This window comes from Glycine soja, chromosome 14 (assembly GCF_004193775.1).
Source record: "Glycine soja cultivar W05 chromosome 14, ASM419377v2, whole genome shotgun sequence".
NCBI lineage: Eukaryota > Viridiplantae > Streptophyta > Magnoliopsida > Fabales > Fabaceae > Glycine > Glycine soja.
In genome coordinates, this window is record NC_041015.1 from 14,538,603 (window position 1) to 14,561,232 (window position 22,630).

The 22,630-nt window shown below is 30.6% G+C and overlaps 3 protein-coding genes across 3 annotated transcripts; 1 reads left to right on the top strand and 2 right to left on the bottom strand.

Moving 5' to 3' along the window:
* Window positions 1-3,093: 3,093 nt before the first annotated feature.
* LOC114383625 (glycosyltransferase BC10-like) lies at window positions 3,094-4,635 on the bottom strand. Its single transcript, XM_028343332.1, has one exon. It carries the CDS (start codon window positions 4,485-4,487, stop codon window positions 3,252-3,254), a length of 1,236 nt encoding a protein of 411 aa, XP_028199133.1. The 5' UTR covers window positions 4,488-4,635; the 3' UTR covers window positions 3,094-3,251.
* Window positions 4,636-5,561: 926 nt separating this feature from the next.
* On the bottom strand, window positions 5,562-9,207 carry LOC114383624. The gene is made up of 4 exons (XM_028343331.1): window positions 8,770-9,207; window positions 8,137-8,325; window positions 7,619-8,041; window positions 5,562-7,216 (listed from the first exon to the last, which is right to left on the bottom strand). The coding sequence occupies exons 1-4, from the start codon at window positions 9,139-9,141 to the stop codon at window positions 6,359-6,361; spliced, it is 1,842 nt and encodes a 613-aa protein (XP_028199132.1). The 5' UTR covers window positions 9,142-9,207; the 3' UTR covers window positions 5,562-6,358.
* A 9,631-nt stretch (window positions 9,208-18,838) lies between these two features.
* LOC114383622 (G-type lectin S-receptor-like serine/threonine-protein kinase SD2-5) lies at window positions 18,839-22,266 on the top strand. The gene has a single exon (XM_028343330.1). It carries the CDS (start codon window positions 19,482-19,484, stop codon window positions 21,912-21,914), a length of 2,433 nt encoding a protein of 810 aa, XP_028199131.1. The 5' UTR covers window positions 18,839-19,481; the 3' UTR covers window positions 21,915-22,266.
* Window positions 22,267-22,630: the final 364 nt, after the last annotated feature.

Here is a 22,630-nt window from a genome sequence, read left to right on the forward strand (position 1 = left end):
GGTTTTAAGCTATCAAAAATTATAATTTTAATTTCAAAATAAATACTTGTTATTTTTAAGTTGTTATAAATCATATTATCAAATATTAAAATTAAAAAATATATTGTTATTTAGTTGATGATAGGAACTTAATATAATTTTTTTTAAATATTAAGAAAATTTTTTATCAGAAATAAAAAATAAAAGTCATATATATATATATGAAATTACAAGCATATTTTAGCCTATATATAAAAATATATAAAATTATGAACATATTTTAGCCTAGACTACGAAAAGAAAGACGCATTAAACAAGACAACTTATCAGTAGGTGACATATCATACTTTGAAAAGTATATTCGTTCACCTATAATACAAGTAAGAAAATATAAGCAATATGTTTTAGTGGTGAGAGCATTAAATAAATTATTTAATGCTCCATCATTCAAATCAAGGCAAATTAGAGAGAATTCTACAACAATCCTTAACCAAATAATCCCAAAACTCTTTATAAAAGGCTCAAAAGACTAAGTGAATACATTAAGTCTAAATAAACATGTGCAAATTGTTTTAGGTGTTTTTCTTTGTATCTTAATGCTTTCTTTCCAAGTGTAAATGGTAGATAAAAATATTAACTTGTTAGGTTTCAAAAAATATTTTCTAACACTGGGACAATTTGTTTGTCCTTTAATTAAAAGTTAAAACACTTTCAGAAAATAATTTGTAAATATTTTTTTATTCTTAATTATCAATTTTTGATTCCTAAATTATTTAGGATGTGTAAATTTCGTCCTCAAATTTTATAATGCTTCAATTAGATTTTTTAATTGTTAAAACTACATTAATTAAGTTATTTCTATGAGTTTGAGGTGATGTTAACGACGTTAAGTTAGGTATACGTGGCATGTGATATGATAATCCCAAGTGCCACGTAAGTTGATGGCTCTTCACTAAGTAATATAGGTGATTTGGGTTTTGGAGGGATTCTTTGTGATTCCTTGGGGGAATGATTGTTGGGTTACTCTGGGTTTGTGGTTCCACTACCAATGTTCATGCTGAATTAATGACACTTTTTCAAATGATGTTGTTAGCATATGTTACAAAATGTCATTTGTGAATTTCACTCAGTGACTGCTTTATCTTCGATTCACAATCAAAATTCTTCATTGCATCCACATGCTTCACTCATCAGTAATTGTATTTGATCCTTCTTGGAGAAGCCTTGGGTTATCTCCTTTTGTCATGTGCTTAGGGAAGGAAATCATTGTGCTGATTGATTAGCTAGGCAAGGCTCTTTGTATAGAGATAGTTTCAAGATTTACAATCTGTGTCCTCCTACGCCTCTATCCTTTATTTTGGCATATGAAGTAGAACGTACCCTCCTTTGTTAGGGTACGTGTTTCTGTTTTATTTTTATTTTCTCAACGATAAAAAAATACCATAGTTTGATAAATTTTCATTACTATTGCTTAGCTTACCCAAAATCCCCCCCCACTCCCACCAAAAAAAGAAAAAAGACCTTGGTCATGTTTATGCCTTCTGGAAAACGATGACATGAAACTGCAATATAAAAGAAAAGTATGAATGTGCATGGGTCGATTGTCAAAGAAGAATGAAGATAATATATTGAGATTTGTGATGCGCAATTCAGGAACAGAAAAATTGAGATGTTTGTAACGATAAATTGAAGATGCATAGACAAAGTCACCAACTTTTATTCTTCTCAAGTGACAATTTTTATTGATAGTTGATAAAATATATTTTAAAAAATAAAAATAAAAATATTTATTTATATAGTATATAAATATATAATAATTCTTCTCTTAGTTTTTACTAATTATATTTAATAAATATAATATTTAATATTGTTACAAGACAAGTTTTCTTATAATAACTGGATTATAATATTTATTATATATAATCTACAATTTTAGAAAAAAATAATTATTACAATAATAAAACCTATATATATATATATATATAGACGTGTGTATTAAAATATCAAATAAATTTTTATTAGTTGTGTGCTTGTAAAAAAAATTTTATAACACATTTTTAAATAAAAAACTCAAATACTTTTAATATAGCATTGATAACTTAATATAGTAATTAATCTCTTGCTTTTTATACTTAATAATTTAACTACATATTTAATGTTGTTTGACCGCCAGATTTAGCAACAGTATACTAAATGTGATATTTATTAAATAATAATATGTTTATTAAATTTGAAAAATATAATATGTGTTTTAATACATTAATCTTTTACTTTTTTAATGTTGTTAATTTTTTATTGATAAAACATATTTTAAAATAAAAAAAAATACGCAATAATATAATATAGAAATTAACAATATTTTATCTCTTAATTTTTCGTATATAATTTGATTACTATTATATTTAATAAATATGATATTTAATATTATTAAACAATCAATTTTACTAAGAATATACTGATTATAATATGTATTAAATGTGGTATATTTATTAATTTTAAAATGTAATCATTATTAAAAATAATATATATATATATATATATATATATATATATTAAAATATACATTATAAATTCTATTGTTTTTATTGTTGTTTAAACTAGTTATTTCTATTTTAAAATAATTATTTTAAACAACTATAAAAGTAAGATAATTTTTACTGTATATCTTAATAGATATAATAAATATATAATATTAATAAATTGATTGATATATATATATATATATATATATATATATATATATATATAATTATTTCACTCTTATTTCTATACTTAATTTTTTTGACTAAATATAGTATTCAAGTAATAATTATTAATATTTAATAAATTACATATATTTTTATGAGTGAAATAATTTTGTATTTACAATATAAATTTTTTTATGTCATTATTAAATCATAACTTAGTTTATTGATTTTTATGATAATTATTTTAAAATTTATATTAATAACGAAGTGTAATTTTATACGTGACCATTAAACTATTTTTTTTATATCTTTAACGCTTTATAAGAATATTAATATTAAAAATTATTCTTAAATAAAATGTAGTTGTTACAAAATTTACCAACTATCTAAGGAGTATCATAGAATGAAAGATGTAAACGCCAATCACTTTCCTTATTTCAAATAGAAATATCTATTTTAAACGCTTAAATAAAAAATATGAAATATCTATTTTAAATTAATTTATACATATCATAGCTTGGTTCCTTTCTTCCAGTAAAAAAAGCTTGGTTCCTTTCTTTCTTTCTTCATTGGATAGAAATATAGTTAGTCCCTGAAGATGACGCCGTTAGCAATTCTCATCAACGGTTGCAACGCATCTGGGGCGAACTTCCTCGCAAACAAAAACGGATCACTCCGTCCGTCACTGTTACCGTCACCGTACCTTGGTCTATCTTCCCTCATCCTCCGAATCAGTTCGGGCCCCACTTCCCACGCTTCGTACGTGCGGGGATGCCCGTCCACGCGCCCCGTCCAATTAACATGCGTGAGCGTGGCTGGCACGCACCCCTGCGGGTCCCACATGCTCAAAAGGGTAGGAAAGTAATTCTCCTCGGGATAGCACGAATCAAACCGCACGCACGGCGCGTCGAACTTTGACCACAGCACGCGGTCACTCACAACAAGCCGTGCGTGCCGACGCGTCAGTGCCCAAAACTGTGACCCCACGCGGAACTCCTCAAGCCTCACCTCCGGGAGCATCGCGTGTGGTCCACGCGCCGCCCAGCGATCATAAGCCGTTTCTTCATTCGCAAGAATCTCTACAAAGCTTTTGCCCTGACGGAGAAGCACGTGGTAGGTGAACTTGAGCGAGTGGAGAGGGATGCAAGAGGGAGAGATTAGCACGAACACAGAATTTGACATGTCGTCTACGAGCGCGTGCGCAAGTAGACGACGCGCTGCTGCGGAGAGAGTGGGGGAGAATCTCCTGGTGGATTGTGAGCTAATAACGCGGTTGGAGAATACGCCGGAGAAAGGCGCGTGGTAGGAGAAAGATGGGTCTGCGTGAACGTAAATGTTGAATAGATTCTTTGATGTTGGGGTTTGGTTGAAGTAGGATTCCCAAAGTGGCGCGAACGGGAGGGGTTTGGTCGTTAGGAACATGAACGCTACCTTCTTAGGCCTTGTGGGCTTTGATTTCACGCGCATGGCTGCCTTGAATAGGGCATCATCGGGGTTTTGTCTTAATGGGGATGGTAATGATGATAACAACAATGTTGAGAGTTGTTTTTGGTTAGGCTTAATGGGCCTTCCTTTTACGCGAGTGGTTACTTTGTGTGGTTTGTCATCTTGGATATTTAATGATGATAATAATGGTGACAATGATGTTAAGTTTTTGTTAGGGTTTTCCTGGATGCTAATGTTTCTTGGAAGAGGCATTGGTATGTGGAACATGATGGGGGTGGTGGTTGCTGTATGTGTGGTATCGGTGGTGAAAAATATGGCTAGAGGTAAGCAGAGAAGGAGTGCGCAAAGAAGAGAAAGTGGGTTGGGAGATAGCATTTTTTCGAGAATCTTGTTTGTTTATTTAAATTTGCTAGTATTTTTTTAATGTTCGAAATTGGAACTGTGGAGTCATGGAGATTGAGACTTGAGAGTGAAGGGGGTTTGTTGTTGATATGAATTAAATTAGATGTGGGTTCTCTAATTTTTAATGTTTGGATTTTCGGATGCGTTGGAAACGTGGATGTGCGTTGTGAATTGTGGTGTGGTGTTGGATTGTGCATGCTTGTAACACGTACCCAAAAGCTGTCCGTTCTTAATTTGGTCTCGCAAAAATACAAAAGTTTAAGGTTTGTTTCTGAAACGAGCACGGTTTGACGCAAAATAAATACTAGTACTATTTATAATCAAAGAATCAATAACATATTCTCTCCATTTTTAAATTAATTGACTTTTAAGATATTAAAAATAATGTTATATATATATAACTGCAGACCGTGGTAAATAGCCATAAGCTCTCCCAGCAAAATGATTGTCCAATCCATCACACTAGGTCAACCTCCATAGATTATTTTTAAGTGTTTAGGATAACAATATTTATTAGTAAAGAGTAAAATTATAATAGAAATTTCAATATTTTATTAAAAATTAAAGACATCAATTAATATTATGAATTCTTCTAAATACTAAAACATCAATTAACATAAAATGAAAGGAGTAAATTTTGGAAAACAAGGTGGTGGTGGTTGCCATGTTGGAATTTGAACCTGACATGAGTTTGTTTCGTGTTGACTTAGGATAACTTTTACCGATAATTATATTAAATTCTTTGGACGTGTAATCAACGATATAGAAATTGGTTCTTTTTCTTTGGTAAGGGAAACATTGGTTGAAGAGTGCATATATGCCTTTGGCTATGTGACTTGATCAGGTTCAGATTTATTTTATGCATTCAGTTGGATTAAAGACATTGTATTAACGCCAATGCTTGTTACCTTTCTAGACTCGGAGCCAAGAATTCAAAGCCATTTTGTGTGTATATATCACCGTTCTCCTTCATTATATATTAATATAAGCTAGGTAAATGAATGGAGGCATGCATAATTAGGAACTTCATCAATCATAAGCATAATGTTGAGTATGTGCAGAATGACCAGTACCCTTGCAATAAGATAGGTGTATAAGAAATGAACTTGGGTACTTCAGTACAATGATATTTCATTAAGGAGATAGAATGGGTTAAATAGCAATTCCAAATTGCAGCAAAAATTGATGGTACACAAAAATTTGATAGAATGAGGATTTCCACTCATGTTTCCCCCTTCTTTGTCGGCAAATGATGGTGCACAAAAATTGGATGGGAAAATTAAAACAAAGAATGCACTAGGAGTCTAGGACAATAGCTTGTGTAAGTATACTATTCCAATTTCTTTTCATTTCCATTCAAATCCACTCTACTAATTACAACATCGTTTACAAGAATCAGCCTCAGGTTCTGTTCTCTGAGCGATGTTCATGGATTTTTGGGTTACTTGATCCTCAATCTAGTAAAGTCAAATAATTGTAAATGGTTAGGAGTTGTCACAAAAAAGAAGCTCCCAGAACTGTGTTAGTAAAGAAGCTGAGTTTTTTTGCCTATCAAAGTTAGTCTAGTTGATAAAAATAAAACTTTTATCTCACAACAATGCGAGCTCGAACTTCATTGCTGATGTGATGAATTTGTTGATGAATAGTTTGTAAGTATCTTTATAAATGCTCTTTGAACCTTAGGCCTTCCCTGACCTTAATAAGCCTCTAGGATTCACAACTCACCAAAACTTTTTAGTCTTCGAACAAAGAAGCCATGTTTTTGGGTTTTCTAATTGTAACAATTGCTCAAGACTCACAAGGTTAGCAATTGAGCTATACAATTGCTATATGTAGTAATTAGGTTATAAAGGTTCACCAATAGAAGAAGCTGAAGACAAGGATGATAACAAACTATAATGGAGGTCAATCTGCAATTTCCTGTGAAAATAAGGATTATAAACAGTCCCTTTATTTCGCTCTTCCTCTTCTAGTTGCCTAAGTGGTATGGCAGCAAGAAAGCGTTTGATGAACTCTTTACAACACTCTTTTCCTTTGCAAACTATCTCACCTCTTTCTTTCTTACTTCCCTTTGCATGCATCAAACTTGAACCATCAAACTTCAATATGAAAGCCTTTCTGCATCCCTCAAAAAGCCTCTCCCCCAAGGTGTCAATCACATAACAAGCATCAACTTCCACCTTCAGAACAAAGAAATGGTCATTCCAACTCACTATGTAAATTCTTGGCTCATGATCAACCACATCATCATTTCTAGTTATCTCATCCCAAATGTCATCAAAGGACATGGCTCCTTCCAAGCACTGAAACTTCTCAGGGGAGAAAAATCCTGTGTAGGAGTTTTGAGGGGTAACAACTAGAGGCCTAATGTTGGCTTCCAAGACTGTCTCTAGATCAAAATGCTTATCTGGGAAAAGCTTTAGGTAGTGATCACTGTGGCTTAGCCTTCTCCATTCAGAGGAACCCCTTTTGATGAGGCTGTCAAATTGGGACCTTGTTGGCATGTTATGGTTGGAATGAAGCCAGTGAGCTATGCACACTGCTAGTGCTGTACATGCACTCTCACCACATGCTTGTTTGCTCCTTTGGTCAAAGGAAGCAAAGAACACATTAGTTTTGAGCATTGCTTGCGCATCTCTACTCCTAAGTTCCCTAGTTTCCCACCCACTTGCGCTGCATTTATTGTGATCAAAGTATGGTCCCTGCAAGAAGTTGACAATATCAATTGGTAATTAGTCTACAAAAGTAACCATTTTTTTAAGCTTATTGAATAATGTTGACAAATGAGATTATCCACAGAAGCTGTTAAATACCAGGGTAAATATGATTAGAAAAAGAAAGAATTTAATCAAAATGTGCCGAAAGTATAGTATGATTCAATTATAAATCACTTTTATAATAATTACTTAAAAGTCATTCTAATAATGATTTGTTATTAGTTGAGTATTATACTTACAATGCATGAAAACTAAATTCAAATAATTTTTTTTTTATAGATATATAGGTCATGGGTATGTTTTACGACAAACAATTCTACTCAAGTTGGATAGGACTACTGTAGGCAACAAAGAAAATTGAATGATGTCAATTACGTTGTTACATACCATGGAATGACTTGAATGTGAGGTCAAAGGCTCTTGTTTCCTTGAGGAGGTTCTTTTAAAACTCCATCCCTTGAAGCTTCTATTCCATGGCAACATGGACCAACTCCTCTGCATTGTGTCCAAAAGGGTCTCTGAATCTGAGGCCACAAACCTCTCTGACCCATTTGTAACACTTGACCCTTCACAGTGAATTGCAGTGCTAGTGCTGCTGCTGCTGCTGCTGCTTGTGGTTGTAGTGGTGGACTTATCAGATGAGTCATCTGAGTCATACACAGATAACTCGTCCCATTCATAAGGGCTTGGTTCCTCAACTTGATCAACAACTTTCCCATTATTTTTGTCCTCAAGGCTTGTCACTTTGTTTACAAATGCTCTTGGCAAGTCGTCATGAAAGTTTCTCAGTTTCAATAAGCTCAATGAAACCTGGTCATAAGTATTACTTAATAAATTAATTATCCATAAGAATTGCTTTTCTGAGTCTCTATACGTTTCAGAGTTAAATAGATATTAGAGCATACCGAAAGTGTAGCTTCTTCCATGAACAAACCATGCACCTTCAATTGGATTGGAAGTGTTCTTTGAACCTGACAAGAATTTGACTCATTCTTCATCTCCTCCCCTTCCATAAACTCAGCCATAGTAACGCTCATGGAAACTTCTCCAACCACCACCATTTCAGATTTATATTCTCCTATATCACCCTCCGCCTGCATTTCATTTTTGGACAAATTTTAATCAAACACATATAAAGACGAGATTTCAAATAGAATACACATACACTAATGTTTTAAAACTTTTATCCTATCCTAAATTGTCAGGTAACTGTAAACCATTTTTATAATAATTACTAGTGATTAGCATAATTTTACACTGATAATGTCTTACCATTAAGAGTATATAGTAGTATATATGTGTTCTGATAGTATAAAAACTTTTTATACTGTTATCTAATTTATATGTATACTTTGAAAGTTATATAAACTATAACTTTTTATCTGTGGGCAATGTGGTAATATAAAAATTAAGTAGGATGGATTATGATTGGATGACATCATTACTGCATAATCCTTTTTCTCAAAAATTAAACCTTAAAATTAAGCTGTTAATTAAAAATTGAACAATAAAAGTTTAAAAACATAATATGTTCTTACATGTAAGACATGAAGTGTCATGTAGCACGTGCCGTGTTTGAGGACGAGATGAAAGTCGCAGAGGTCACGTGCGTCCCACACGATTGTTGGTGCCTTAGAATTGGTGAACCTATGGGGGAAGGTGGTGGTGTGAGTGGATCCTAGTTTCTGGGTACGATGAAAAGGAATAAGAAAGCTTTTGGAAGTTGAAGAAGAAGAAGAAACTTTCCCTTTCTTTGTAGCTGTTCCCTTAATCTGAATTGCTATTATCTTGTCATTTGCAGCATCCAACGTTGGCCCAAACTTCAACCTCAATTGGCTCAACTTAACAACGTAGTACTTGTCGGCGTGCCCCCAAAACCACGGTCTCCAATACTCCATCACCTTGGTCATGTACTAATCATACATATGAAAAATAATGCCTCAATTGGGTCACCATGTTGTACTAACCAAGGAACTGTTGCATTTAATTTATAGTACATATGATATTTGATATATCTACCATATTTGCATGATATTAGTCACGTGCTTGTTTATGGTCTTTTTTAGTTTTGGACTTTTGGTTTAGATATATTTTTTAATTCTCCTTTTGTCGTTATGAAGGTTGAAATAAGGTAAACATTCTCCACTTAAACCACGTGGATGAAATGAAAGTGAAGTGGGAGAGGACCAAAATTGAATGAAAAAAAAAGATAATGATGTGGGTTACGATGATTGGGCAATAATGCACGATTCTATGAATGAAGAATGAAAAAGATATGAGCCGCGTATACACGCTAAATCCTCACACCAAGGATACACGGAAGAACCACTTCTTCTACCACACGGTGCTAGTGCATGCAACACCTTGCTCCCTAGAAATTCGGTTCTTATGTTACATATGTTGTTTAGTTTTCTAATCTAATTCTAAAAGAACAATTAAGGGCCATCTTTTTGTATAAAAAGAAAAAGAAGAAAGGACCATGTTTGACCCGTGGGACGGAATGCTTGTTCTCAATTTTGATTTGTATACTGAACAAATTTTTGAGTTGAGGTTAAGGAAATTGTTTCCTATTCAAAACATTTTTTTTAAGACGTGAGAATCAGAGAGTTAATGTCAAGAGCTTATAATAACTCACATTATTACACTTCATGTTTCACCAATTGAATTAGACTTCTTTAATCATCCTATGCAAGCATTATGTCCTGGTTATCGTAAACAATGATCCTCTACATCTAACTACCCCATTTTTTAAAAATTCATATAAAAATTAATAAATTAAAATGATAAAAATATACATGTAAGATTTAAAAAGATTAAATTTGCAATTAATAAATTAAAAGAATTAAAAATGGAAATAAAAATGAAAGGTGTTATTATTTTAGGAGAAATTGATTCAAAGGTTAACCTATTATGTACATCTTAGAGAAAAAAAAAACCCAATTATGGACTGTATTTTAATAAATAAGAGTATATTGTTATTTTGTATGAAGTTTTTCTTTTGACTTTTTGGCTCTTTGTGTCACCGTTTAGGTGTTTACCACTTTAGTTCAATTATTCTTTGAAAAGCTTACTATCAACACCTCATATTTTGTTAACCACACCATTACCTTTTTTTCTGTTTGTTTTCTTCTTCTAAATTTGCTCTTCATAACACCCTTTAATCACAGTACTCTTGTTACACACTTTGTTCTAGAATTAAATTATGTATCTATCTAAAAAATATTGTGTTCCAAAAATTAAATTCTGGAATTCAACTGGCATACTTTCGGAAATATAATGTGTTCCGGAATTATATCTTTGGAAGTACCAATCTATATTACCAACATCCTTTTCCCATGAAAGGATTGCTGAAAAATTAGCTGTCACTCATCATATCATTTTTGTCGATGATGATATTGCTCTTATATATTCGACGTATTGTTTATTTTTGCTTTAGTATTACTTAATTATTCAAATTTAAACATACACTTTTGAATTAACAAATACATTGATTATGGAATTTACTTGAAGAGTAAAGTCTAGATGAGTTTGGTTCTAAGATTCAGTAAGGTCAGGATATGTTTCAAGACTAAAAAGATAGTTACAGAAGTCTTATAGATTACCAACAAAATATTCACATTAACAATAGAATTTGAATCCACATCTTTATGGTATGATTCTGATTCTAACTAAATGGATCTTTGTTCGCATATTATGAATTTTTTTTTTTATTATGACACTTGACTAATTAACAAAATTTTAATTGAGCTTGTTATAGATGGTCTAAAGATGGGTTAACAATTCATGTAATAATTGTTGAGATGGTTTCTCTCTCATTATTCCTTACCCTTTATTTAGTGGTGGCATATTCCTTATACCTAATTTCCTTATTATTGTGCCATTAAACATGCCTTAAAACGTTAAATTTACAGTTATATATTGTTTCTATTACCATGAAAACTTAGGTATACTACAAGATTTTTCTATTTCTTTTCAAATGGAATTATGAAGCTTAATTTAAAATTGTGAATCCTAACTTTGATCAAGCCCTAATTTTAAATTAGCTTGATTTAAATTCAAATGAAGTTATTGAAATTTGGATTTTTGTCCATACTACTTTAGATTTTATGTCTAATTTTAATATATATATTTTTTCATTTTTAATGTTTCAAAATTCAATTTTAATCTGTATAAAATTTAATATATTTTAACCTCTGCATTTATCAATATTATGTACTAGATTTAGATCCCCTAAATTAAATAATAATATCTTAGTTTCAAGTTCCGAGAATAAAAAAATATAACTAAGAGGAGATTTTATTAAAGATAAATTTTTTCATGTTGATTAGTTATTGATAAAATTAATAAATATGTCACACCTACAATATGGTAACTCGAAAAAATTCCTTCATTTAACAAAAGTAACATGGTTTTAGTCTCTCATGAGAAACTAAAAGCATATATTTCTATTTAAAATATATTTTATACAATACATAAACAAAATTTTGGCATAGTATTTTATCCCAAACTAATAATATAAGAATTTTCTTCTTGATTATTATTTTATATGAGTTATTTAATAAATTCTATTATTTTCTAGGGCATTGAGTGTGTATATTGAGTTTTTCATGCACACTTAATAAACAAATTATTTTTTAAAATTATCAGGTACTAGGGAAAAGGTATTAGGTTTTAATTGTTTCAACATTGGGTATTTGAATTTGTGAATTTATTTCTTATTTAATTATATTATGAAAAATACTAATGGGTTCCCTTAAGACATTAGATTAAAGAATCACAAGTGATTTTTTTTTCGAGAAGTGTAACAATGCACTCCTCTATAATTTCCAATACAACTCAAATATAATCTTCAAAAAAAACTTTATATTAGCTTATTACAATGCTAATAAGAAAAATATAGGTCTTGCTAAGTAGTACTGACCTTACATATTAAATAGAAACTTTTTTTAAGTTGAAATTAGATAGAAAATCCCAGTAGAATAAGTAGAATGTACTATTATATAATCCTTTCAAGGTCTAGGTTCAAGCACAGTCAAGATGGAGGCTTGGGGCGAAACCGCCGTTTATGGATAATTTTTTTTTCTAAATTATCAAATGGAGTAAATTTTAAATAAATACTAAAAAAGAGATAAGTTATGGGATATTTTATGACTTGAGTTCAAATTCGTAAATTATTTTATAATTTTTTTTATTTTCTATTGAAGTTATAAAAAAGTTTACATCTTCTTAATTTTTTTAAAATATGATTTTGAAGTCCTAAATTTATATATATATATATATATATATATATATATATATATATATATTACAACTTTAAAATAGTAAAAAATTTTATTTAAATTAATATTTTTAGTTTTAGTTTTATTTAATATTTATTTAATATTTTTTATATTTTTTTCCTAATGTTAAAGATTTTATTCTTAATTGTAGAACATTCCAATGGTTCGACTTTAAAGTTGTACATATAGTTACAACTTCATTTTATTATTATTTTATTTATAGAAAATATATTAAATAAAATAATATAAAATATACAAAAATATTAATTTAAATAAAAAATATATACAACTTTGAAGTTGTATTTAAAAAAATTAAGAAGTAAAAAAAAGAACCAAAAGTCATTAAATGATTTAGACTTTAAATTCAAAAGTCATGGATTACTGTATGATTTATCTTTTTTGGATATTTATTTAAAATTTATCCTTATTTAATAATTTTTAAAAAATTACACCTAAAGGGTCTGTTTCGCCAAAGTATCCAAGGCTTTATGGACCCAATTTTTAGGGCTTTTAAGGACGGACCCGCTAGTGTCTCAAGGATTGACCATGTGATACTACTAGCTGAATTGAATTGCCCAAATATATGTATTTTTCCACAAGACAGAATCCATAAAAACCTTGGCTTAGTGTCATTATTGTAAGCGGCAGATGATTGGTATGCAGATCAATTGGAACGGTTTCACATGAATGTGAATCAAGAGATTGGCTTGAAATGAAAGGCTTTCTAACTAGCCATTGTACATAAAAAATAAAAAAAGCTTCTCACTTTTTATTCCTAGCTTAACCAATATTTTTTGGACACTTATTAACATTTTACTAAAAATATTTACAATTGTATTTGAAATGTATATTGGGATGTAAAATTAAATTTTAACATATCATAACAGATATAAAAAAATGTTTTACCTCAATTCATTATAATCAAATAAATATTTCAAATTTTATATAGTTGCTTACAAACTACATATAAACATAGTTGTGAAATTCGATTTGGTTCGGCCAATCAAACCAGTCCAATTAGGACTCACTGATCTAACTGGATCGGTTTCATTATTGGATCGGTCACACAATTGATCCAGAATGACCCGGTCAAACCCGACCGATTAGGTTACCAAATCCTAATTAAACCGATCGAACCTGATTGGTTTTACAAAAAAAAAAATGGATCACCTCTACGATACCGTTTTCATGTTTAATTTTTATCAATTGTTATTTTGAATTTTAGAGCATTTATGAATTTTTCTTACCCAAATAATATTAGTTATATACTTATTTATATATATATATATATATATATATATATATATATATATATAATTTTGAATTTTTAATATATATGAAGTCATACCGAGCCAATTAGGAATTCATCGGTTAGATCACTAATCCAGTATCTCAACTAGATCAATAATTAAACCCGGTTTCACAATGCATAAAAATATTGTTACCAAATTTTACTTAGAATTAATCACTACAATAACGGATTCAATTAATTAGGATCACAAGTGATAATTATATTCATATGCCAAACTGCCAAAAAAATGTAAGACACGTAAATTTTTTGCATAAATTAACACTCCAATTATTATCCTTATTTGGACACATTGCATACCTCAAATGAGCCCTAAAGAGATAAAGCAAAATCAATATTAGGGATAGAGTCAACCCGCTTTTTAGCTCTTAAGAGTGGTGACGTGCTCATCTAGAAAGTCCTCAAATCATTCATTACCAAATTTATTGGCACATGGTGACGCCTCAAGCAATTTCTAGACTCCACTTCGTTGCTACTCTAGTCAATCGAACTAAATCCATAAGTTTCATTTCATGCATCCTCATCCGTAACATCAAAATCTTCAGAACTTAATTATTTTGATTTATGCTGACTCTCACGTTACCTCATTAAAATGGTATTTGGGGTGTGATAATATTTCTATGCCCAACGTGTCCTATAAGTGCAAACACATGTGATAATATTTTTATCTATTTTTTCATGATGTTTTACTTTATTTACAATTTATTATGTTTAATTTCTTTTTATTATTTCAATCTATTCAAAATGCATATTATAAACATGTTTTTTTTACCATCAAACACATGAATTAACTAACATATGATTGATTCAGTTTAACAAAATTTCAAATTATTTGAATCCTGAATATACAGTTATGTTAAATCCTAAAAAAAAATTTCACTAACCCTACCCGACTCAATCAAAATTACATATAACTGTGTAGCACATTCATAAACCGAATAGTAGAGCGTTTGACTCGTCATGAAAAAACTTTGTTAATGTCGTGTCAACCAACTCATATGTGACCTACTCTTTAGTTGTAATCAACAACAGCTCCAATGAATTGAGTTTTTCACCTTTCGGGTTTAATTTCCTCTTTTCTGTTTTTTGTTTGTGGATGAAAGACTATCTTTTTGTTCATGAGTAGGCAACGTTGCCTAATCTAGCATATTCTATAAACGCAAAGGTGATATACTCACACCAAAAAGGGAAAAAAATACGTGTGAAATTAATGGTGATGTTGTCGTAAATCACTTGATATATATTTGATTTTTATGGATAAAAAAAAGTTAACAAATGTGTTTTGAAACTCTGGCTCCTAAGTCTAAATGTATATTGTTGTAGTGTATTTTTTTTTTTGGGTGAATATTTTTGTAGTGTTTGAAACTGAAAAAGCATTAGCAAGTGTGGGAAACAAAATCATCATTATCTCTTTTTCTAACACCTAACGTGCACTTTACGTTTCAATTCATTAATCTTCAAATTAATGTCTATATATATATACAAAAAATATTTACACACAAAATTGTAATTTTTAATAATTTTATCAAAGTTATTTTATATAAAATACGGCTACAAAAAATTTATAAGTAAATTTTAAGTAGCATATATACATGTTCGCAAGAATTTAAAAGTCTTTCAATTGGAAAAAATAGTTATACCCAAAAGTCTTATTTAAAGGAGAGTAATACAGAAAATCAAGGACTAATTCATTACTGTAGATATTATGATTTATTTAAGAAATTAATTTTTTTAACAAATGTTTTTCGTAAACACATATTTGGGAATTAACTCTCTCATCAAATGTTTAATTAAAGGTCAATGTTATCATTTAATTATATATTATTGTGTTTTTAATTAATTTTATTCCTAATAAGAATTGCTTAAAGCAATTAATTCCTTGAATAATATATAGATAATATGATTGCATGATTCAGTAAAATATTACAATAATGATTTATTATATAAAATGTTTAACTTCATTAAAAAAAAGTAAAAGGCTTAACTTAAATTTTTGTTATTAGTTTGAGTCTCAAGAGATTGTAAATATAGATTAAATAATTAATAGTTTCATAATCCATAAATCATTGAATAGTTTATTCACAACGTTAATAAATGTTCGAAAGTAAATTTAATAAGTATCCACGTGTTATTTGAATTTAGGTGATTTATTTAAGAACGGAAGATCTGAGTATTATTTATTTATGTATTTTTTCATGTTGTTCTGTCCCATTCAGTTACGTCATTTAACATTCCAATCCATGATAAGTGGTTGGGAAATAATATATTTTTGTAATAATGCATGAGATTTTGAATATTTCAATACTTAAAATGTTTCTTGTTTATTTAAATATTAAACAATTAATAGTAATCCTGTTTGCAATATTAATAGCCGCTTCGTGTTTATTTGAATCAATTATTAGAATTTGATTTGATCTATATGAAGCTTCCACACCAGGCGCGGTGCTACAGGGCCTAAATAATTGATTTATTCTTACTACTTGGGAAGAGAGGTCGTGTCTCTATATATTTTAAATAATAATTTTAAAAAAGGAAAAACTTAGAAGTTAAAAAATAATAAAATCATATAAATAAAAGTAACTAACCATGTAAGAGATTAATGTTGGTTGGAGATCTGAGAACATTATTGTGAGTATACTTTTAATTAATATTCTATTTTTTCGAAGAATTAATCTTAAGACTTTTTGACTATGAAGATATTTTATTATAAAAGAAGCTAATAATATAAAAGTATGGGATATTTATTAAAGAGAACTAGGGAAAGTTTACAAGAATAAAATTGTCTAAAAATTATATACATTAAAAGTAGGTATTTTTTTATTTGTAGTATACTTCTAGTCTTTTTAGTTAAAAATAATATTTCAAAATAAAAAATAATTATAACTGAGAGAGATCAATATTAATTTTTATTTTATTTATAGAGAGAATATCATTTTTAACCATGTATATCTTTTTCTATTGAAGAGACTAAATAAAAAAAGAATAAAAATTGAGGATAAATGATTCCAATTGGTTAAATAGATTGAATTTTGAGGATTTCGTCTTTTGGAAAATCATTAGGGATCAATATGTTAATACCTAACTTGATTGGTGAAGTAATATCTCTCTTAAAAAATATGTTTTTTTAACCATCACAAAAAAAGAAAAAATTATTATATGAAAAATAAATTATTTTTATAGTTTAAGTATAAATATAATAGTTATTATTATCTTTATCTATACCATTATATAAACATGATTCCTCTCTTTGCTTTATAATCACCTTTTGGTCTCCACTTTTATATAATCATTTTATCCTTCAATAGTTAGGTTAAATAAACAAATCCAAAAAAATTTTAAAAAATAAAAATAATTTATACCAATGTTTAACCTGCCTTTTGTTTTTTTTTTTCTTAAACCTATATTCTTTTTTTCTAAATAGTTAAACCTATATCTGTTATTACCTCATGATAGATCCAATTCTTTTCTATTGCCTACTTAATTATTTTTTCTCTATATTTATCTGCTACCATTGATTGAATCAATTACACAGTAAAGGTTTTTTTTTTTCTATTCTCTTTTGCATTTTTTCTTTTATTTGCTTCTTTTCTCTTATTTTTTCTTTCTTTTTTTGTCATAATTTTTATATTTTATAGGAGAGGAGAGATAAAATTACTGCAAGAGTATCTCTAAAATAGTTAATTTTTATATTTTTTTCTACTAATTTTTGTGTATATACACACATACATACACAATGATACATAGATTGAAAGTTTAAACATTTGATTATGATTTTACAAAAATGAAGAAATAAACAAGCAATTTCTAGCATTAACAAACCTATAAAGATAGAATTTCTACTTCCTTTCTATAGAAAAAAAATTGCTACTTCCTTTATCTAATAGTTACTACTATTTAAACCATTAAAAACAGCTATTGAAACACTTTTATATTTGAATAATTGCTTAATTTGGATGTTCTTTTTGGCTAATGAAATAAACCGAAATAAATGAGTAAAATAAAGTTATCTTTATCTTGTTTGAAAGATTAACGAAAATGAAATTGAGTTCTATCATCTAATTTTGGATTAAAATATGGAAGAATGAGTAAATGTAAAATAATTAAGATTTTTTTTTAAGAAGAGATAGTTATATCGTCCGTCCAGTCAACCATGACAAGTGGGTTGATCCAACTAGACTTATATATATATATGCTACACATTTTTGTGTCCGGGCATAGCTCATTGATCCAATCCAAATTGATGACCCATTTTGTTTTGTTTTCTTCTTCTAAATTTATATCTATTTAAAATAAAAAATAATAATATCAGACCAAAATATTCAATAAAAAAATATTATAGGTCAAAATACACTTAGTTAAATTCAAGCTTATAATTTATGACGCCCATTTTGATCTAGGCCAGATTGGCCCATTCAGTTTAGGTCACATTTTCTTCGGCCTAGTCTAGTTTGGCATAATCAATCGACTTATTGGGCTGAGTTCATTTTGACAACTCTAATAATAATTGAGGTATTTTATATTTTTTTTTATTTTTTAGATGGTTACATGAAATTTTAATTTCTCAAATTCTCACATAAACAAGTATTCTCTTTTAAAGTTACTATAAGAATAACTTAATCCTCCTCTCTTTATATATATATTATTGATTTAATTTTACATCATATTTGAATCATATAAATATATTATCATGTATATTTTTTATCCATAGAAATAATATAAATTTTATAAAATTTATAATAACTCGTGTCTATTTAACTAATTGAGCTAAATTCCATTAGTGAACACTATCATGTATAAGCAATAAGATTGCCTATCTGAAACCCAAATGTATAATAATTAATCAATAATTAATTCTGCAACGTCCTGTGCACGCTTGTCTTTATATATAAGGTTGATCAATTTCAACCACTTATCTTTCGGCTTGATTGCACATATATATTACCTGAGGGAGGTGTCGATTTCCTGGCCCATCAAGCAAGACACAAACAGGTTAAGAAAAACAAGATACAAATCCATTGAATTGGTTTGAACCAATCCACTAAACAAACTTCCAAGTGCCAACCTTTATCAGCTGTATACTTCCCATAGTCATAATAGTGAAATATCATTATATCCATGATATTATACTTGTTCATTCATTGCCATAATTTGCTTCAACGGTTGCACACTTTAGCAGCAGCCTCTAATTATGATTCTCTTTACAATTCACATGCTGCTTCCCTATACTACCTTTGCAATTTTTCTCTTCTTTAATCTATCACAATCAAACCCAATAAATACTGCCTACTAGTTATCACTGATTTCCACACTTCTTATTGGTCTTTCCTCAAAACAGAAAGTGTTTTTTTTTCCATCTTCTAGCTTCTGTTACCACAAAAATAAAGAGTTTCCTTCCATCCTAATTTCTCCATTCTTCTTCCATTTCATCAGGCATGGAAAAAGAATAGGATTCAGCTGATTGAAGTATAGTTGAGTTGGTCAAATCTCATGTGAATAAAGGAAATTATTGCTTTCTCTTTATTCCGTTGCTTTCATATTTGCCACTTTTTTCTGTTCCATACTTCTTTTCCATTATATATGCATTCCATAGTTTCTTGTTTTTTTCTTTCTCCTTCATGACATCTAATTACCCCAAAGAGTAATAGGGTGTTGGAGGAAAACCATGGGAAAACAGTGGTCTCTCTTCAGTGTTATGGATACCCTCTTGTTGTGTCTCCTTCTTTCTTCTGAAGTTGTTCTGACAAGTTTTCTAAATGTTGGCAAAGTCTATCCGAGAATTGAAGGTTCTCAAATGAATTGGATTGACAGGGATGGCATTTTGCTTGTGTCAAATAAAGGAGAATTTGGCTTTGGCTTGGTCACCACTGCAAATGATTCTACATTGTTTCTACTAGCAATAGTCCACAAGTACTCCAACAAGGTGGTTTGGGTTGCAAATAGGGCACTTCCTGTTTCCAATTCTGATAAATTTGTGTTTGATGAGAAGGGCAATGTCATTTTGCATAAAGGAGAAAGTGTGGTGTGGTCTTCAGATACAAGTGGCAAGGGTGTTTCTTCAATGGAATTGAAGGACACTGGAAACTTGGTTTTGCTAGGGAATGATAGTAGAGTGATTTGGCAGAGTTTCAGGCACCCTACAGATACCTTGTTGCCAATGCAAGATTTCAATGAGGGAATGAAACTTGTCAGTGAACCTGGTCCTAACAACTTGACCTATGTTCTTGAGATTGAATCCGGCAATGTCATTCTCTCCACTGGTTTACAAACTCCACAGCCTTATTGGTCTATGAAGAAGGATAGCCGCAAAAAAATCATCAACAAAAATGGTGATGTGGTGACTTCAGCTACCCTTAATGCAAACTCCTGGAGGTTCTATGATGAGACTAAATCCATGTTGTGGGAATTGGATTTTGCTGAAGAATCAGATGCAAATGCCACTTGGATTGCAGGTTTGGGAAGTGATGGCTTCATCACTTTCTCCAATCTTCTAAGTGGAGGGTCAATTGTTGCTTCATCAACTAGAATACCACAAGATTCTTGCAGCACCCCAGAATCATGTGATCCCTATAACATATGCAGTGGTGATAAAAAGTGTACCTGCCCTTCTGTTCTTAGCTCTAGGCCTAATTGCCAACCTGGAAATGTCTCTCCTTGCAACTCAAAAAGCACCACTGAACTTGTCAAAGTTGATGATGGACTCAATTACTTTGCACTTGGGTTTGTTCCACCATCTTCAAAGACTGATTTGATTGGTTGCAAAACCTCTTGCAGTGCAAATTGCTCATGCCTTGCAATGTTCTTCAACAGCAGTTCAGGGAACTGTTTCCTGTTGGACAGGATTGGAAGCTTTGAGAAATCTGACAAAGATTCTGGTTTAGTGTCCTATATTAAGGTGGTATCTAGTGAAGGTGACATTAGAGACAGTAGCAAAATGCAGATAATAGTTGTTGTGATCATTGTCATATTCACATTGTTTGTCATCTCTGGTATGCTCTTTGTGGCACATAGATGCTTCAGGAAAAAGCAAGATTTGCCGGAGTCTCCTCAAGAGGATTTGGAAGATGACAGTTTCTTGGAGAGTCTAACCGGCATGCCAATCCGTTACAGCTACAATGATCTAGAAACTGCAACAAGTAACTTCTCTGTGAAGCTAGGAGAAGGGGGGTTTGGCTCAGTTTACAAAGGAGTTCTACCAGATGGGACTCAACTAGCTGTGAAGAAGTTGGAAGGAATTGGCCAAGGGAAGAAAGAGTTCTGGGTCGAAGTAAGCATTATAGGGAGCATTCATCACCACCATTTGGTAAGGCTTAAAGGGTTCTGTGCTGAAGGGTCTCATAGACTTCTTGCTTATGAGTACATGGCCAATGGTTCATTGGATAAATGGATATTCAACAAGAACATAGAGGAATTTGTGTTGGATTGGGATACAAGGTATAACATAGCACTTGGAACAGCAAAAGGACTTGCTTACCTCCATGAAGATTGTGACTCGAAGATTATTCATTGTGACATCAAACCAGAAAATGTACTCCTGGATGATAATTTTATGGTCAAGGTTTCTGATTTTGGTTTGGCTAAGCTCATGACACGCGAACAAAGCCATGTTTTCACAACACTAAGAGGCACTAGAGGCTACCTTGCACCTGAGTGGATCACAAACTGTGCCATATCAGAGAAAAGTGATGTTTATAGCTATGGCATGGTGTTGCTAGAGATCATTGGGGCGAGGAAAAACTATGATCCCAGTGAAACTTCAGAGAAATCCCATTTCCCATCTTTTGCTTTTAGGATGATGGAAGAAGGGAATCTGAGAGAGATTCTTGACTCAAAGGTGGAAACTTATGAAAATGATGAAAGGGTTCACATTGCTGTGAAAGTTGCATTGTGGTGCATACAGGAAGACATGTCTCTTAGGCCTTCCATGACCAAAGTGGTCCAAATGCTAGAGGGTTTATGCATTGTTCATAAGCCAGCAATTTGCTCTGTCCTTGGTTCTCGGTTTTACTCAACTAGTGAGGTTGGCACTTCTTCAGGACCATCAGATTGTAACAGTGAAGCCAATCTCTCTGCTGTTAGGCTTTCAGGGCCAAGATAACAGAAGCTGTACCATTTTTTTGGTTCATTTTTAGGGTGTTGTTGAGGAAATTGGTATAAAATGGAGAGCCTTTCACACAATTAGTTAGTTACTCTTGTTCTTGCGGAAGGGGTTAGTTTCTTTTGATGTGGAGAATTATGATTTGAATCCTAGATGAAAAAAGTATCTACATTTAGTATTTGACCTGGCTTGAACAGGGTTATATATGAAAAGTAATACATGCGAGGAAACCCAAAAAGAAAATTAGTTAGCTACTCTTGTTGTATAGGATTACTACATCATGTCCTTGTAAATTTTGTTTGAGTTACTCAAATTTTTTTAATATACATATTCAATACATGTTTGTGCACTAGGATGTTTGTGAAGACAGACTTTCTTGCAGTTTTGGAAAATGTTCGTTTATTAGGAACTAAAAGTGGGATAAATTTTGTAATCTCTTTTTTTATTTTGGGGGATACTTTTTAGGATGTGTACATATAAAATAGATAACAAAAAATAAGTAAGAGGTAAAAATAATTGTATATGATATCAATTATTTGATGTTCAAATAATGGAACTGTGCAATTTTGATAGTGAAAGAGAAGACCTGAATTTGCTAATTTTGGTCCATTTTCAAAGTTAATCTAGCTTATGGAATTGCATAGGCCTCATGGATTGGGTAGCACATCAAATCTCAAGGGTGACATCGGCCTTGAACTTGCTAGATATTGGTTAAA

Bases quoted from the DNA above. Each gene is read 5' to 3' on its own strand.
- LOC114383622 (XM_028343330.1), top strand. From the start codon at position 19,482: ATGGGAAAACAGTGGTCTCTCTTCAGTGTTATGGATACCCTCTTGTTG.
- LOC114383625 (XM_028343332.1), bottom strand. From the start codon at position 4,487: ATGCTATCTCCCAACCCACTTTCTCTTCTTTGCGCACTCCTTCTCTGC.
- LOC114383624 (XM_028343331.1), bottom strand. From the start codon at position 9,141: ATGACCAAGGTGATGGAGTATTGGAGACCGTGGTTTTGGGGGCACGCC. The intron at 8,326-8,769 runs GTAAGAACATAT...AATGAAATGCAG, and splicing joins TGACACTTCATGTCTTACAT to GCGGAGGGTGATATAGGAGA. The intron at 8,042-8,136 runs GTATGCTCTAAT...ACTTATGACCAG, and splicing joins TGGAAGAAGCTACACTTTCG to GTTTCATTGAGCTTATTGAA.